Raw genomic sequence first — 17,214 nt, forward strand, 5'->3', positions numbered from 1 at the left:
GAGAAGTTCATGCCTTCCATTAACGTGTCCTACCATTAAATTTGATGTCCTATCAAAACAAATTCACCAAAGCAACAACAAATCAATAGCTAGATGTTTAAACTGATTCCTGCTTCAGCTTTCTTGGTCCCCAGCCAAATAAAATGATTCATTTTTATCTTTTACTAGATGACAAGTGACAAAACATGCATCATGACTTAACTTTCTTCAGTCCGCCTTAGCTTTGCTTGAACTTGAGGCTTTGATATTTGAGATGATACTTAACAAAATAGTTTGCAAAACATGTCAACTAACAAAATTGTTATCAAAAACATGCTAAATGCCAACAAAATCCTATATTTTTTTGGTGTATAGTTAGTGGCTTTTGTCTAGTTGGGGATTTACACTAGTATGACACTCATTGGTACAACTTATTTTTTCAGTTTTTTTTTTTATATAAATAAATTAATTTTAAAAACCATTATTTAGAAAGAAAAAAAAAAGTTTGCTATATTAATAAAAAAGTATGGTTTCAAAAATGGATATCTATCAAAACGAGTAGGAAGTAGGAACACGTCCAATAATTGGGTCATGTCACGATGCTTGTCGTTCCATTGTTCCAATGCAAAGATAGATTTAATAATAGAGAAGTTTCTATTAGTTTTCCTCCGTCATCATGTGCTTTTGCTTTAGGGCAAATCGCTTTTACATAAATAAATTAAAAAAAAAAAAAGGTGCTTTTGATTTAGAATGGACATTTTCCATAAAATTTTGTAACTTTTGACTTTAATTTTCCATAAAGGTTGCCAGATTAGCTAACCAATAAGTTTTTTTTTTTTTGGTTGCTGAAGTTAACCAATAAGTTAGGGAAAAACAAAATTTGTTACAACCATTTTTAGTGATTAATTATGATGGATGTATAATAAAATTAATTGTGTTAGTATTGCTCTTAGTTAGGCAAAGGATGATACTTAAAAGGTACAGGTTAACTAGTACTTTTAGGGCATTTGTTATAAAAAAATAAAATAAAAAAAAAATTATTTTTTCTTTTCCCATAAATTGTTTCTAAAAATATTTTCAAACCAATGCGCTTAGAGCGTTCGTTAACTTTTCCTTACTTAAATTATTATTAATTTTTTTTTGAGAAACAATGATAATTAAAATTATAGGAGTCATTCAATGGTAGGGTACCTCAAATGTTTATTACGGTGTTATAGTTCAATAAAACTTTAGTTATTAACAAATATGATAAAATTATTGTCATGTATAAGAGCACTAGCATTTAAGTGTGTTAATCACTAAAATTTTAGTATTTAACACACCAAATACTAAAAAGTAAAAACACACCTATATCAAATGTCCTAAATGTTTTTTTTTAGCATATATTGTTATTTTAGCATTTATTATTATTTTTTTAGCATTTTTGTCCGTATGCTTCTACAATTAGAAGCGTATGGACCAAATGCTAAATGTAAAAACTCATTTTTTATTCATTTGTTTCTCTCCCTTTCTGTTTAGTTTCTCTTCTCTTTCCTCTCTCTCACTCAACCCCTCTCTCTTCTATCAAACCAATTCAACCATAGTTGTGCCCACGGTTTCTGCTCCGCGTAAAGCCACTCAACGCCATTGCCATCGTGATGGTGGCTTTGTTTTCATCCCCTATTCGTTTCAAATCTATCTCTCTCCTATTTCTCTCTGTTAGTTTTTAGACCCCTGAAAACACTTGTGTTTAATATAATTTAATAGCCAAATTGTTACTTAGGTCAATTAGGTAGATCTAGGCTAAATATTCATCAAACATATCATGCACAATGGAAAACTAAATAACACAAGATATGGTAACTCAGGAAAACCAATGAAACAATATAGTTTTAAGGTAAAAAAAAACATGGGGGGAACGATCCTAAGAGAACAATCAACTATATCAAATAGAAGTTTGTAGTAAAAAATATACCATTCGTAGTAAACTTAACTAAGATTATCCAATCTAGTTCTGAACCCCTCAGACTTCTTTGATGTGGATCTGCTCCAACATGAACTTCCAGTTCACACTTTAGATCTCTAACATAAACCTCCAATCTATAACTCCAAGACCACCCTTGAAGGTTTAGATCTAGCACCTTTGATGATTGGTATGTAGCAACTTTGGTTATACCAGTTCTAATGGTATGTAGATTGATTTTTGGTAGTGATTTTGAAAAGAGTAGGCACAAAACCTTTTCGATCTCAAAAGAGAAGCTCCCAAGTCATAACAAAATGTGTCTTAGGGTTTCATATAAATACTATGTGAATTAGATATGAAACCCTAATCACTTACTGAGCTCAATGGGTTGATGGGCCGAAAAATAAATTCTACTGATTCAAATCTCAATCAGTCGAACCACAGTCTTGATTAGTTGAACCACAGTCTCGATTGGTCGAGCCTAGCATGTTTCAAATTCCTAAACCTGCAGCTTTCTTGTTCTTGTATTCTGACTTGCAGCACCTTGAGCATTGTTTAATATACCCTATAGAATCTAAGATCTATACTAGACAAGTTTGTGCTCATGGTTTGTAAATTGTTCTAAATCTAAACCTAGCACTCTTTATGCCAAACTCTTTGCAAGGTTATGTAAATGGTGTTAGTGGTGGCGAAGAGGTGGTTGATATTGCTAGGTTGTGTATATGGGCGTTATTTATGGTGGCGATGGTTGGTTTTGTGGGTCATTAGATTTTTGGTGGGTTGGAATCGGCAGAGAGGTTTTTGGGTTGATTTTTTGTTGGTTGATTAGATTCATCTAAATTTTTTGCTTTTTTTTTTTTTTTTGTCTTTTAGGGGTTTGGGGTTGATTTTGGGGTTTTATTTTGGTATTTTTGGAAGGTGGTGGTGGCTAGCGAGCTATGGGTGGTCGTGGATTGATTTTGAGTTGGATTGCTCTGGTTTTGGGTGAGTTTCAATGGGTTTTGGTTTGAAATTTTTGTTCCAGTGGTGGTAGTGGGTTCCAATAGTGGTTGTTACTTTTGAGGGTGGCGATGTTTTTTTGTCTATATTTTTTTATTTTAATAGAAGGTAGGAGTTTTTTAAGTAATTTTAATGAGTGATTTGCTAAAGAAAGAGATGTGATGTAGGTTATACTATAAATGCTATGCTAAAAGTATAAAGTAACATTTTGGTATGTTAAATTAGATTTTCTTTTGAACACCTTATGTTAATGCTCTAATAAGAGCATTAGCATCATGTGCTAAATGCTACATTTTTAGCATTTAGCACACCAAACACCAGAAAATAAGTTGCTTGAGATGTTCTAAATGCCAAAATTTTGCAGCATTTGTGACCTTATACCATTCTACGAATAGAACAATACATACACAAATGCTAAAACTAAAAACATTTTTTATTCATTTCTCTCTCTCTCTCTCTCTCTCTCTCTCTCTCTGAAACCAATCCCAACCTCTTGCTACCACCACCTTTGCATGCCGCCTCGTTGTCTCGCCTTCTCGCTACTTTGCCATTGCCAATCTAAGTGGTCTAAGTCGCGGGTCGGCTGATTTTCTTTTTCCTCTGGTGGTGGTGAGTTTCAGATGGTGTTTTCGGTTTTTTTTCCCCCTCGGGTGGTGGTGAGTTTCAGATGGCAGTGATTTTGATTGGTTTTCATGGTGGTGGGTAGTGATGAGTTTCAAAGAGAGAGAGAGAGAGAGAGAGAGAGAGTTAGTGAAGAGGAAGAGAGAGAAATTAATAAAGAAAAGAATAGAACGTGAAATTAGAACATGTGATGTAGAATGTTTTTATTCAAATGCCATATTAAAGTAGTAAAAGTAAGATTCGGTATATGAATGTAGCATTTTTTTTACATCAGCTGATGCTCTAAGAGTGCTAGCATCAGTTGTGCTATGCTAAATGCTATTTTGACACACTAAAATCTTTTTTTTTTTTACCAAATCATTTTACAATACACTTTACATCACATGTTCTATTTTAAGATTTTAGACACATTAAAAGAATCTTAAAAATACTCCTTTGAATAAAAAAAAGAAAAAAAAAGTTACAAATCAGCTTTCTTGAAAGAGAATAGTGGAATGAGAGAGAGAAGAAAGATGTCTCATAAAGGAGATGTGACACAAGGAGAGAGACAAACCATTAAAAAATTTATAGTATTTTGACCGTACTATGCCATTTATAGAACATCATTGTAGTTCCATGCTATTTCTTTTAGCATTTGGCACATCTCATGAAGCATAGATTTTGGTGTTTGGTGTGCCAAATGCTAAAAATTCAGTATTTGGCACACCTGATGTCAATGCTCTAAGTATGTTATTATTTGTGTAAAATGACAAACAAATGAAAATTTAAAAGAAGTTTTTTTTTTTCATGTGATGTGACAACTTTTCATTGTAGAAATTATATTACTTCAACCCTATCAAAATCTAACTTGTAAAAATAAAATAAAAAGCTTTAAAAAATTGTAACTTTACTATTCAGTATGAAATGAGTTACTTTCTTCTTTGTTAAAAAAAAAAAAAAAAAAAAAAAGTAGAAAGTGTAAAATTTAGAAGGGTGGCAAAATTTGATACAATATGAAATTAGCAGATTATAAGCTGAGGCTTAATGGATTCGTGTTATATTCGGATTGACTAGACTGATTCATTTAATAAACTTGGCAAGTTCGTGTCCAACTTATAGAACTTGTTTGACACATTTAATTAAATAAAATTTTATCAATATACCATTCAAACTTAAGGTATATAAACTCATTAGTTGTTGTGGTTTATTTTTTTAACATATTGTGATTAATTATTTGTGATATTAAGATATGATTTAATTTTAAATGATTATTTGTGATACATTTACTCTTTATTTATTAATTTTATATTTAAAAATTTTATTTATTTTTTGGTTTTTCATAGTTTAGATTAATTTGGTTAATACTAAAATTTGTATTTTTTTTTTTTTTCACTTTGATAAAATTTGTTAAACGGGTTGACATAACTAACCCGTTTAATAAATAGATCATGTTAGAGTTAAGAGATCTTACCCTGTTTAATAAATATGTCGGGTTTGTGTTAACTTATATAGTCGAATACTTATAAGTCGATATAACATGAATCCGACACGCGAACACAAATCGTCACTCCTAAAATTTAGCCCTTCTTTTACATCTTATTTATTCTGGATTCATTCCCTGGTTATTCTGAATTCATTTCAAAATGGCGTGCATTTATGAAATAAAATTCAATCCTTTTGTTTGATCTTGACCATAATCCTTCAGAATTTAAAGTATAATGGATCCATTTCACACTTAACAGTCCACAATCAATGATGACAGTCCTTATATTTGAAATATGCCCCCGTCAACTAAGTCTACCAAACCATTCTTTGGGTTTCAAAAAGAAACCGTGTTTAAGCCGCAAAAAGTAGTAGACCAAACTTTCTGGGGAGCTAAACTGGACAGGACAAACAAAAGGTTGTTTTAAGTGTAACTGTGAACTTAAACTTACGCCTATATATATTATCCCTATCAGCTTGTTTGTGGCATTATGCTACGACACCCAGAATTAGATAGCTAAACACACTTTGCTCCCAGATAAGATTTTGAACTCTCTGACGAAGGGAATACATTCCTTTGTGTTTGTTTGTGACATTAAGCAACAACACCCAGAACTAGCTAGCTAAACAAAACACCCTGCAGCTCTCTGATAAGAATTTGAACTCTCTGACCAAGAAAATGAAGGTAATGATGCTGAACAATTATTTAGAAATTCTGTTCCTTATGTACTTCCAATCATTTTTATGTCATTAATTGACACTTCTAAACTTTATTGCAGCAAAAGGTAGTGATCCGGATCACCTTAAATAATGGCAAAAAGAATGCTCGGTCCAAGGCCATGCAAATTGCAGTTGGTCTACAAGGTGCTCATTTTTATGTCTTATATCTGATCATTGTTAAAATTGATTAGGAATTTAAAACTAACGATGAGATTGTTTTCCTTTTGGGTGCTTAAGGTGTGGAATCGGTCGCTCTACAAGGAGAGGATAACAGTCAGATTGTTGTTGTTGGGGACAACGTTGATTCAGTCAACTTGACATCTTTGCTGAGGAAGAAAGTTGGACCTGCTGAGTTAACGAGTGTCTCACCAATCAGTACTGAGGAGGAAAAACAAAAGCAAGAGAGCAAACCTAGTGAATTTGGAATACAATCAATGGTTTGGCCAACTTATCAAGCTGGTGTGCCATTTTATTATCAACCTAGTGTGCCATATCATTATGTATACAATGCAATGGATTACAACTAGAACTCTTGCACTATTATGTGACCTAAGCGTTGAAATTATTTGATAGCTAAAACTTAGGCAAAGTTTCTTAGGTACCTTAACTTAGATTCTGCACATGGTTCTTGAGATTGAATTTGATTTAAGAATCTTAAGCAAGAGCACTTAAGTAGAGAAAAGTGTAAGAAGTGTGTATTGATTTTCTATAGTTCTCATTCAATTGAAAATTGAAAATTTTGTCTTAAAGCATGATATGAAGTGACAATAAAATTATAGAGAGAGTGTTGTTGAATAGGAAATTATATTCATGTAATGGGCAAATGGTTTGTGTTGAAATACATTTTCTTGATGTTGCAGAATCTACAAGAAAACTAACACATTGCTTTATGAATGGAAAAAGAAACTAAACACGTTAACTTATGAATGAAAACCTCGAATCCACGAAGGATCCCTTGAATCCACAAGGTAATAGAGTCCTAGAATCCATTAAAGAAAAATAGACAAAGTCTGTATTTTTATAAATATGAAAAAACTGAATTGCCTTAACGGCTACAATATGTTTAAATAGTATAAGAAACCCTAGGGCGGCTATGAAAATGCCCAGAAACCCTAATATGCGCTAATCACATAATTAGGTGGCAAAATAGTGATTTTTGCCCCCCAAAAAAGCAAAATTTAGATAATTGCAGAATTTAAAAATATTCTCTCTCAGAGACATCCCAAAATAGATGGGACCCCCCCTTTGATCTTGCGTTGTGACTTCCGGCGCCCCTGCTACTCCAGGATGGCATGTACTGTCTGTCCTACATTAGTCTCCCCCACTTGGAAAGAACTCGACCTCGAGTTCCCACTATCTGGATCGTTAGGAGGATGGTAATCATACAAGTCAGCAACATTAAAGGTAGAAGAAATGTTCATGTCTGGAGGAAGAGCAACCACATAGGCATTGTTCTTGATCTTCTTAGTAATTTGAAATGGCTCATACTTCTTGTCCTTCAATTTATTGTAAGTACCAATGGAAACCACTCCTTTCGAAGGTAGACCAATACCAAACCCCTAACATTGAAGATCCTCTCACGCCTCTTCTGTTAGGATTAGTGTCCTTAAATCCTATTGTATGATGCTATGTATGACTTAATGTTGTAATTAATAAAGTTGTTTTATTATTATCTAAAATAATGGTAACATGAATATTGTGACATTATTATATAGTCCATGAGATGCATAGTATGTGATTTAGTCACAAAAGATATAAGTCACAAGTTCTTTATAAACTCATAATTTTAGTTCGTAGTCGGTGATGAAATTAGGCATTTCATCTACAAAGGCTATAACGTATTAACTAAAATTATTTGTCTCGATCATGGAAATGGAGACTTCTAGTTGATATGTTTAAGAATTAAGACATATTGAATGAAACCGCTGTGAGATTTATTATTTTTCTAACGACTGTCAAATGAATAATATATCTCATAACTTTTATTTACATCAACTCTTAATTCTAAGAAAATAATGGACCTGATCATGAAGTATAGGTTGCTTTGATATATCAGGAGTGAGATCTAAAGTCACGATCAAAATTTCAATATGTTGGACAACCACATTCAGTGTTGATGAAACATATATTCTTAAGATGGAATTTATAATCTCTTAACGGAGATATAAAATATTTCCTGGAGATAAGTTTAGCGGGTTTGGTTATTCAGAGTGTTACGCCTAACCACTTTAGTAAGGAGTTACTAAAGTATATATTTATGAAATTGGATTTCATAAATATATAGAAAGAAGATGGTTGGGTTGGAGAGAGAGAGACAGAGAATATAGTTCCGAAAAAATAAAGAGAGAGAGAGAGAGAGAGAGAGAGAGTGTGTGTGTGTGTTTTAAAGTGGGGGGCTCTTGCCTTTGGATAGAGCTCTGGCTATAGAGGATCGTGAAAGACAGAATTTTAGAGATAGAGAGAAGATGGTTGGGTTGGAGAGAGAGAGAGAGTATGGTTCCGAAAAAATAAAAAGGACAATAAAATGCAAGTTATTGAAAATGGACTAAGGAGGTCTCAGTCCCAACTCATACAACCTTAATACCAACAGAGGAAAATCAAATTGTGGAGTTTGGAACATGAGTCAAGATAGTCATTCTAATGATTGGAAGGCCTGTAGAAGGTATGGCCCTTTATGAGGAAGGGAAAGATGCCTTAATGATGTATGCTAACTCTCTATACTCTTTCCATAAATAGTCTTTTGTTTCTTCAATGTCACTCTTTACTTTTTTTTTCCCTCTTTCATTTCTCTATCAATTTCCTCTTAAGTTCACCTCGATTTTTGTGCTGCTTATTCATGGGTACTGCTCGTCTTTTTATACTCAAATTAGGATGAGTATTTTTTTTTTTACTCATTTATCCTCATTCTTACTAACTCTTTTGTCTGTCATGGACACTCGACTCCCTATTGCACTACCCACTAGCTACTACCTACTCTGAGTACTGGGTATCCTACTAAGGAACCTTGATTTTGACCTTACGACAGACAACACTCCCATGCTTGTGTAAATATCAATCTGCTAGAGAGCCATCTACCCATTCCTTCCCCAAAACGATATAAGGATTCATTAATATTATTTGGCTACAATCTCAAACATGCCTTACATGACCCTTACTAGCCTCTTCCATTTATGGTAAAGATGTTTTATTAGTAGAGCATCTCCCAAAAAAGGTCTCGAAATGATGCCAAAACTAAGGTCTTTCCTCCTCCACCAAACTATTCCCTTTAAGCCTTGCTAGCTGTGGGCCTTACTTCTATTTCATGGCTGGTACATAGGAGAGTAGAGCCCAAGCCTTACCTTGCTTGTCCGTCTTGGTATTTCGGCTCCATCCCTTCATCATGCGTTCCTTGCTTCTCTCTTCCTTTCTTTCACAATGTCTTCACCCTAAGAGAAAGGTTTGGTTGTTATCCCTTTATACAAATGAATCTGGTCCTTCATGGGCATATTGTTCCTTCTTTATTAGATTAAAAGGGCCTTAGGCCCTATTGTTCTCTACCTTGCCCATGTCATCTTGCAGAAAACCTATTTCGGGTTTTGTCTTCTTCTCATGTTATTTGGGTCATGCTCATCCCATGTTTACTCTTCTCAAAAGATGCCCTTTATGGTGGTCATCCTTCATACTTTCATTTCCTACTCAAGAAATGGTGGGTCATCCTCGTGTCCCACTTATTACCCTATCCTAAGGTATTTTGTTGCGGGTTACTTTCCTTGTTTTTCTCTCCCAGCCCAAACATAAGTTTAGGCCTTCATTTCCTTTTGTTCTGGGCTTTTAGGCTTGGCCCACTGAATCTTCTTGCTCTTAATCTTCTTGCTAGGCCTTTGGGCTTTGCATTCCGTTGGGTATTTTGGTTTCTCTTGCTAGGCTAAGATGTGTGAATAAAAAGGGTATTGACATAGGGTAAAATAAACGATGTCAATCGTGGGCTTAGATTAGAACCAGTAACAACTTATCACTAGACTTTTTTTTTTTTTGAGAAACACTTATCACTAGACTTTTTTGTGAAAATATTGTAAAAGTAACATCACTCTTTTAGTTTCTCGCAACAACATATAATTACTAAATGACGCCATTTTTTCTTTTTTGCCAAATAGTGTCCTTTGGGCAAAAAAAAAATATTGGAAGTTTATATGATGTCTTATAGTCTCATCTCCTTTCCATGTGCATAAGATTATTTTAAACAAATAAAATATAGAAAAAAAATGCAATACAAATTCAAATTTTACATATACCTAAACAACATAAATTCTGACTCTTGGGCATTTGAATTCTTATGGATTAAATCCTCAAGAACCTACAACTCAATTTAAAATTCTCATAAACCAAGCAGACCTTGATATGCAAATTAAAATTTATTTGTAGACTCCATATAATTCTTATATTTACAGACTTTTGCATAAGTTGAAAACAAAAAACTCTAGCAAAATGAAATCTTATTCTTAATGGATGATTCATGTCATCATGCATACACTAGTATTTTTATCCAAGATACGGACCAATTGGCTACAAGAGATTTTTTTTAAGTCAGTTCAGGTCCTACTATCATTCAGAGACAGAGAGAGCAATGCTAAACAATTATAAAAACCATTCATTAAGGGAAGAGAATGAAACATAATAAACTGCGATACATGCACCAAAAAGGTTCAACATCAACAAGTTCACAACTTTTGATCAAAATTCTATATGATACAAATTAAATTTATGGTTTAAATACTAGCAGGGGATAACTAGAACAAGCTCAAGGTTTCCCCCCCCCCCAAAAAAAATTATATATATATATATATATTTATATATATGTATATATGTATGTATATGGTTTTGCCAAAATCCCCACAAGCAGGGATTAATTAAAAGTTGAAACAAGTGCAGTGAACTCCCAAATCCAGACTTGAAGTCTAATGATGATCAAGCCAAGCTACAGGTTCCAAGGAAGAATGTTAGAAAGGAAATACTTGCAGGTAGGAATTAAAGAACTGCAAGACATAATCAAATGTCTTCCGTTGAAAATCAAGGAATTTGAGTTTCTTACCATGTTTATAAACTATACGCCCTGACAATATTCTAGTTGTTTGGTATTCTCTAGCATTATCTGCCAACAAAACCAATAAAGAATTCCAATAATTCCATCATGATTGATAAAAGAACAGATGAATCAAGTACCTCTATATAGATGTCATTGAGCTTTGTTTTTTTCTATAGGAGATGTCATTGAGCATTAATCAAGCACAGAGGTCACTCAATATATTCTAACTAAATCACAAACAGTGTGAAGGCTAGAATTATCAATGGCTAAAAAAAAATGTACTTACTTCCCGAATGTAATTGGCAATTGCTTGGCATCCTTCTATTGCAAGTTGCATGATATTTTCAAAAATGTCAATGGGTAACTTAGAATCCATCTGCAGAGAACACAACACATGAGTGCTCCACAAAAATAAAAAATAAAAAATAAAAACTTTACCTTTCTTGGGCGATGCTGTTAAATCAAGTAAGGAAAACCCTTAATGGCAAAGTAACTGGGATGCACAAAATGATTGATATAAATTGAACCACTGAGCCTAATGCACCGCAAAAAGTTGCAAAAAATCACCCAAACTTCAAAGGGAAATAAATTTACTCCTCAAAAACACTGCAAAAGTTGTATCAAAACATATCAATAATGCAAGAAATCAAAATCCTAATCCCAAATACTCAGGTTGAGTACATGGATCAGTGTAATCAATCAAGGTATATCATAACAAGTTCTGAACATTCCAAATCCCTGTAAGGCCAACAGGACACAGGAGAAGCATCTTGCATGAACCTTGCCCAAAGCAGTTCAGCAATAGGTCAATAGTGATTGAAGTGCATGCAAAAAAGTGAAAGTGGAGAGAGAGAGAGAATTTCAATTTCTTTATATGTGAGGCTCATAGCTGTTTTCAAATCCAAATTTAAAAACATTCAAAAGCACAAAAGCACTTAATGAGCCATTATATCAAACATCATGAAATTTTAAACCTGTAAGAGGTACTGAGAAAATAAATAAAAGCAGATTTTCAGATTTAACCTGAAGAAGAGTAAATTTGTCCAACTTAGGTAGAAACCCTACAGTGACTCAGGGAGATCAGGACCAGCAGGACTATCTTCCACATAGTTCAAATCCGTTCACATGACAAAATAAGAATTCATTTGGAGAAGCAACAATGTAGATGTACCAAGGAACCCGGAAAAATAAAAGGCATGTAAATTTACCAAGCAGAGGAGTGCTATTATGGTATTCAGAACTACATGAAGTAACAAGATCACACATTGGGACCCAGCATCTGCAAGGGCTGAAGTTGCTGCATTGATACATGCAGATCTAGTTCCTGCAGAAAACAAATTCCCAGTTCATGAGAACTTTTTTTTTTTTTTATGGTAATCAGAAATCTATTATAAATGAGAAAGAAATGAAAAGTACAAGAAGTTCATGATGATGAATAACAAGAAGTAATAGAAACAAACGGCACAACAAACAGAGGGTAGTCAAGAAACTAAGCTAAGGGAAGACATAAACTCAGAGAGAGAAGAACAATCAGTAAAACCCCAACAACAAGACAACTTCAAAAGACTACATTGGCATAAAACCTTTAACACATCCAACATCTTTTCATTGTCTTCAAAGGATCGACGATTTCGTTCCAACCACACAATCCACATTAAGCACCCTGGGACCAAATTCCAAATGTCCGAATTATGCTTCCCAAGCCACTAATGCCAACAAAATAACAAACCCGCCACTAATCCTGGCATAACCCAATGAATACCAAAAGCCTAAATCATAAAAGTCCATAGGGAATGAGTAACAGGACAATGAAGAAGAAGGTGGTCTACCGACTCCCCATTACAGCAACACATACAACACCAATTAGCCAAAGGGCGACCCTTAAGCATTAGATTATCCAAAGTGAGGATCCAACCATGTGCAGTTGTCCACAAAAAGAACGTCACGCGCTTAGGAATCTTTGGTTTCCAAACACCCTTCTAAGGAAACAAAAAATTCAAAGCACCCCGAATCGCATGGTAGTAAGACCGGGTGTCATACTTACCATCACCTTTTAGCCGTCATCAAAGAATATCTCTCCTATCACCCCAAGGAATCTGAGTTTGGATAAGCTGAAGTAAAGAATAAGATGCAGCCAACTCCTAATCTTCAAAAACTCTATAAAACTTAAATTCCACACTCTAACAATACCCCTTCTGGAATCCACAAAACCTCAGAGATACAAGCATCCTTGACCACTGAACACACATAGAGCTCAGGATAGAGATCTTTTAGAGTATTATCACAGATCCACCTTTCATGTCAAAAGCGGATACGAATGCCTTCACCCACTACAAAAAATAGATGCTTAGAAAAATTCTCTCACCCTTCATTAATGCTTCTCCATAGGCCACACCCATGAGTCCTCTTGCATACATTAGTACTTCACCCCTTTGACCCTCACCATATTTTGTGGAGATAACTCGCCGCCAGAGATGGGTAACTTCATGATCATATCTCCAAAGCCATTTTCCTAATAAAACTTGATTAATGGCACCACACTTTTTATCCCCAAACCACCCATCTCAACGGGTAAACACATTTTTCCCAAGCCACCAAAGGATATTTGAAACTCCCCTCAGAAGACCCCCAAAGAAAATTCCTCTAAATACTTTCCAATCTAACAGTCACAACTTTAGGAATAGTAAAAAGAGATAAAAAGTATATTGGGAGACTTGAGAGAGTACTCTTTAGTAACATAAGCCTACCACCCTTAGATAAATAGAGACGCTTCCACCCAGATAGTTTCTTTTCCATTTTCTCCAAAATAAGATTCCAAATCGAAGTTGTCTTAAAAGAAGTTCCCAACGGCATCCCCAAATATTTCATAGGCAAACCACCCACTCTACATTGAAGAATATTAGCCAGTGCATCTAGGTTATTCACCTCCCAAACCGGGACAATCTCACTTTTCCCGACATTGACCTTCAAACCTATAAAAGCCTAAAAACAAGACAACACCAACCTTATGGACAGCAACTGATCCCTAGAGGCATCACAAAATAAGATAGTGTCATCAGCAAATAATAGATGGAAAATACGCACACCAACAAAGTTCACAGCTCTCACATGAAAACCCCAAATAAGATTACACTCCTGTCTTTTTCAAGAGTTTACTTAAAACCTCCATTATCAAGAGAAACAAAAGCGGGGATAGTGGGTCCCCTTGTCTTAACCCATGAGAGCTTCCAAAAAAACCTTCAGGGGATCCATTTACCAAGACTAAAAAACGGACAAACGTAACACAAGCCTTAATCCACCCCCTCCATTTCAACCCAAAACTCATCCAACCCAACAAATAAAACAAGGCCTCCCAGTTCACATGGTCATAAACTTTTTCAATATCAAGCTTACAAACCACACCCGGTATTCTGCTCTTCAACCTGCTATCCAGGCATTCATTTGCAATAAGCACTGAATCCAAAATCTGCCTTCCGCCAACAAACGAAGTTTGAGTCTTAGAGATGAGATTATCCAAAACCACCATCAACCTATTAGCCAACGCCTTGAACAGCAACTTGTACACACTACCCACCAAACTAATGGGGTGAAAGTCCTTAATGTTAACGGCATTACAGTTCTTAGGAATTAAAGTAAGGAACGAAGCATTCATAGGCCGTTCAAACACAGAGTGCCGATGAAAGTAATCAAAAAAATCCCTGACATCCTTTTCCACAACACTCCAACATTTGTGAAAAAAAAGCCATGGTGAAACCATCAGGACTAGGGGCTTTATCACCCTCCATCTCCATTAGCTATGGTTTTGTTCAATGTGTTTTTAGCTGTATTAGGAGAGATGCTAATTGTGTTTCTCGTGCCCTTTCTAAATTTGCTACTATTTCTAGGTTTTTTAGTTCTTGTTATACGCACTCTCCTCCTCCTGTTGTTTCTGAGCAATTGAGGAAGGATGAAGCTATTTTTGCCGGTTAATGAAATTGGGTTATCAACAGAAAAAATCCCATTTCACGAGTAGAATTCAACACAACACTTTAGGTCAATTTGATTACATATTCTACCGGTATTCTGTACAAAGACACTTCAACTATTTTCCACATACTAGCATGTATCTTACAACAAGAAAGTGTGACAAATTTTCTATCTATGATCATACATAGTAAATTCCCTAGAAGCCCTTTGTTACTTAGAAAAAGAAAAAGGAAAAAGAAATAAATAAATAAGACCTTCCATATGACAGAAGATAAAATGCAAGCATACCCACAAACACACAAAACGAGGGACAAAGAAAGGGCATGAACTCATGAATTAATATAAAATAAAAAAAGAGCTTGGTGATCAGTCAGGAGTAATAACTGCACAAGGATTAAGTTAAGTCTCAACTGACCACCATCTGCTTGGAGTACTTGGACAAAAATATCTATCTGCAAGATTACTAAACGAGGCTTCAAAAAAAGAACTCAAAATTACGTATTCATGTAGGAAATATTCCCAAGATGCTGGAATAGAACCTGAGACCAAGGCATCAAGTGTGTCAATATGCAAGCTTCCATGGACCGGCGAATAACCAGATATATCTTAGTTGATCGTCTAAATCCAAGAAAACTTCCATCAATAACAAAGCAAAAGATCATACAAATGCATGTCATATTTTGATTTTGGTGATGCATCAGTTTTCACGATGGAGATTCAACAATGGCTAATTCAATGCTTTCTTTGAATCCATTCAACCAATCAAAAAATGAACAAATATTATAAATCTAATAGGTAGCCTTATTAGCCATTCAGAACAGTAAATACCATCATTACTGTTATATAAGTTTCAAGGTGTCATTCTTCAATTTGAACATCTTGTTAAATACAAATAGGTGCCACAGTGAAACTAGATAATCTGAACACCTAGCATCATGAATCTGGAATTTATTAACTGGAACAATGAAATTCATACTCAAAAGTAAATAAAGAAGCTAGTGAGAATCATGGATTGTCAATTAACCCCCATCCCACCGTTTTATTTTCTCTTTGGCCACTGGGAGTTCATCCTTCTTGCAAATTGTAAGAGCATGTATGCAAAAAAAAAAAAAAAAATACTTCACAAAATGCTTTAATTCCAATAAGCCCATGAACTCTACCTCAAATGGCATCTCCACCCTTGACCTATATAGGATGCGTGTAGGGTGCCACCAAGCTAAAGCATATTGACCTTACAACACATATTAGATGCAAAGGCAGTATAGAAAATCTCCATCCCTCCACTTGGAAGATCAAAATCAAGACAAGTATTGATGCTTGTCAACTACATAAGTAGGTAATGCAAGTGAAGGGGATGCATAAGTAGGCATTTCTCCTCTTTTTATAATGAATAGATCACATAGTTTAAGAACCCACTTCTAGAGACAAGTCAATGGAGTATTAACTTATTCAAAATCACAAACAACATAAGTGAGATATTGATACAATTTCGGTTCATCAACTACCAACAGACAATAGTATTAGACTTCCACAAATTACCCCAGCCTGTCTACAATTAGACAAATACAATTCCCTAAGAATCACAGTTTAAAAACTGGGAAGTGGTTATTCAACGAAAAGAAACTTTACCGGTTTAACTAACCGCAACCAATCAACAACTTGGAAATTGTAATTGCAAACAAGCAAGAACCGTTGCTGAAATTATAAGAGCTCTTAAAGAAAATAAGCAAAAAGAAAGAAATGAAATAAGGTTTCGAAATACATACCTACGATAGCAACTGGAAGTAGGAATCGAAGACAAGTTCTGAAATCTAAAACCCTTTGCTTAAAAGACACCCATTGCCTTTCAAACATAGAGCCACAATTCACAAACACACAGTCACAAAGCCAAAAAAAAAAATAACACAAGCACAGTTTCACTAAAACACAAACATCACAAGCATAGATTCTGAGATTTTGAAGGATAAATTAAATACTTGAGTGTGAAGTGTGCAGGCAGGAGCAGATCAAAGCCAGCAGCGGCGTCACGGCGAGATGGGTGTCGCGTGGTTCTGCGAGATGGGTCTCGCTTGGTAGCAGCGTCACGGCGTGGGCAGTAGCAACAAGCTCTCACATCGCGTTTTGGCGGCTTCACTCATAGCGTGGGCAGCGGCAGAGTCTCTCTCAGTCTCTCACCTCTCACTCTCTCTATTTTGCCTCTTAGCCGGTTGGGTTAAGGCCGATGGTTTACAAATTTGGAGGGGCCCAAGCTAAAAGTAAAGGGCCTCTTTTTTTTTTTTGGGAAATTAACCTACTAAAAAAAATTTGAGCCATGTGGGGCCCAGGCCCCCACGTGTCCGTCCCTGGTTTTCTTGATGTTAGAAATTTCATAGTAAATTGGGGTTGAACAAAACTAGTGTCATAACAAAAATTCTTAACAATTTCGCAAAAAGTAATTTGTCTACCGACTCACACTTGGGCCTAT

General features: G+C 35.0%; 1 protein-coding gene and 1 long non-coding RNA gene across 3 annotated transcripts; one reads left to right on the forward strand and one right to left on the reverse strand.

Annotated features, from left to right (window-relative positions):
• Nucleotides 1–5,510: 5,510 nt before the first annotated feature.
• LOC142614585 (heavy metal-associated isoprenylated plant protein 46-like) lies at nt 5,511–6,536 on the forward strand. The gene is made up of 3 exons (XM_075787138.1): nt 5,511–5,687; nt 5,782–5,866; nt 5,960–6,536. Exons 1-3 carry the CDS (start codon nt 5,682–5,684, stop codon nt 6,247–6,249), a joined length of 381 nt encoding a protein of 126 aa, XP_075643253.1. The 5' UTR covers nt 5,511–5,681; the 3' UTR covers nt 6,250–6,536.
• Nucleotides 6,537–10,328: 3,792 nt separating this feature from the next.
• On the reverse strand, nt 10,329–11,985 carry LOC142614437 (uncharacterized). Of its 2 annotated transcripts, XR_012840446.1 has the most exons (4): nt 11,808–11,985; nt 11,071–11,390; nt 10,791–10,850; nt 10,329–10,676 (listed from the first exon to the last, which is right to left on the reverse strand). It is a non-coding gene; the product is annotated as an uncharacterized LOC142614437 (long non-coding RNA). The 2 variants fall into 2 exon arrangements; XR_012840445.1 differs by having other exon boundaries at nt 11,071–11,985.
• Nucleotides 11,986–17,214: the final 5,229 nt, after the last annotated feature.

The sequence above is a fragment of the Castanea sativa genome, chromosome 11 (genome assembly GCF_040712315.1).
Source record: "Castanea sativa cultivar Marrone di Chiusa Pesio chromosome 11, ASM4071231v1".
Lineage (NCBI taxonomy): Eukaryota > Viridiplantae > Streptophyta > Magnoliopsida > Fagales > Fagaceae > Castanea > Castanea sativa.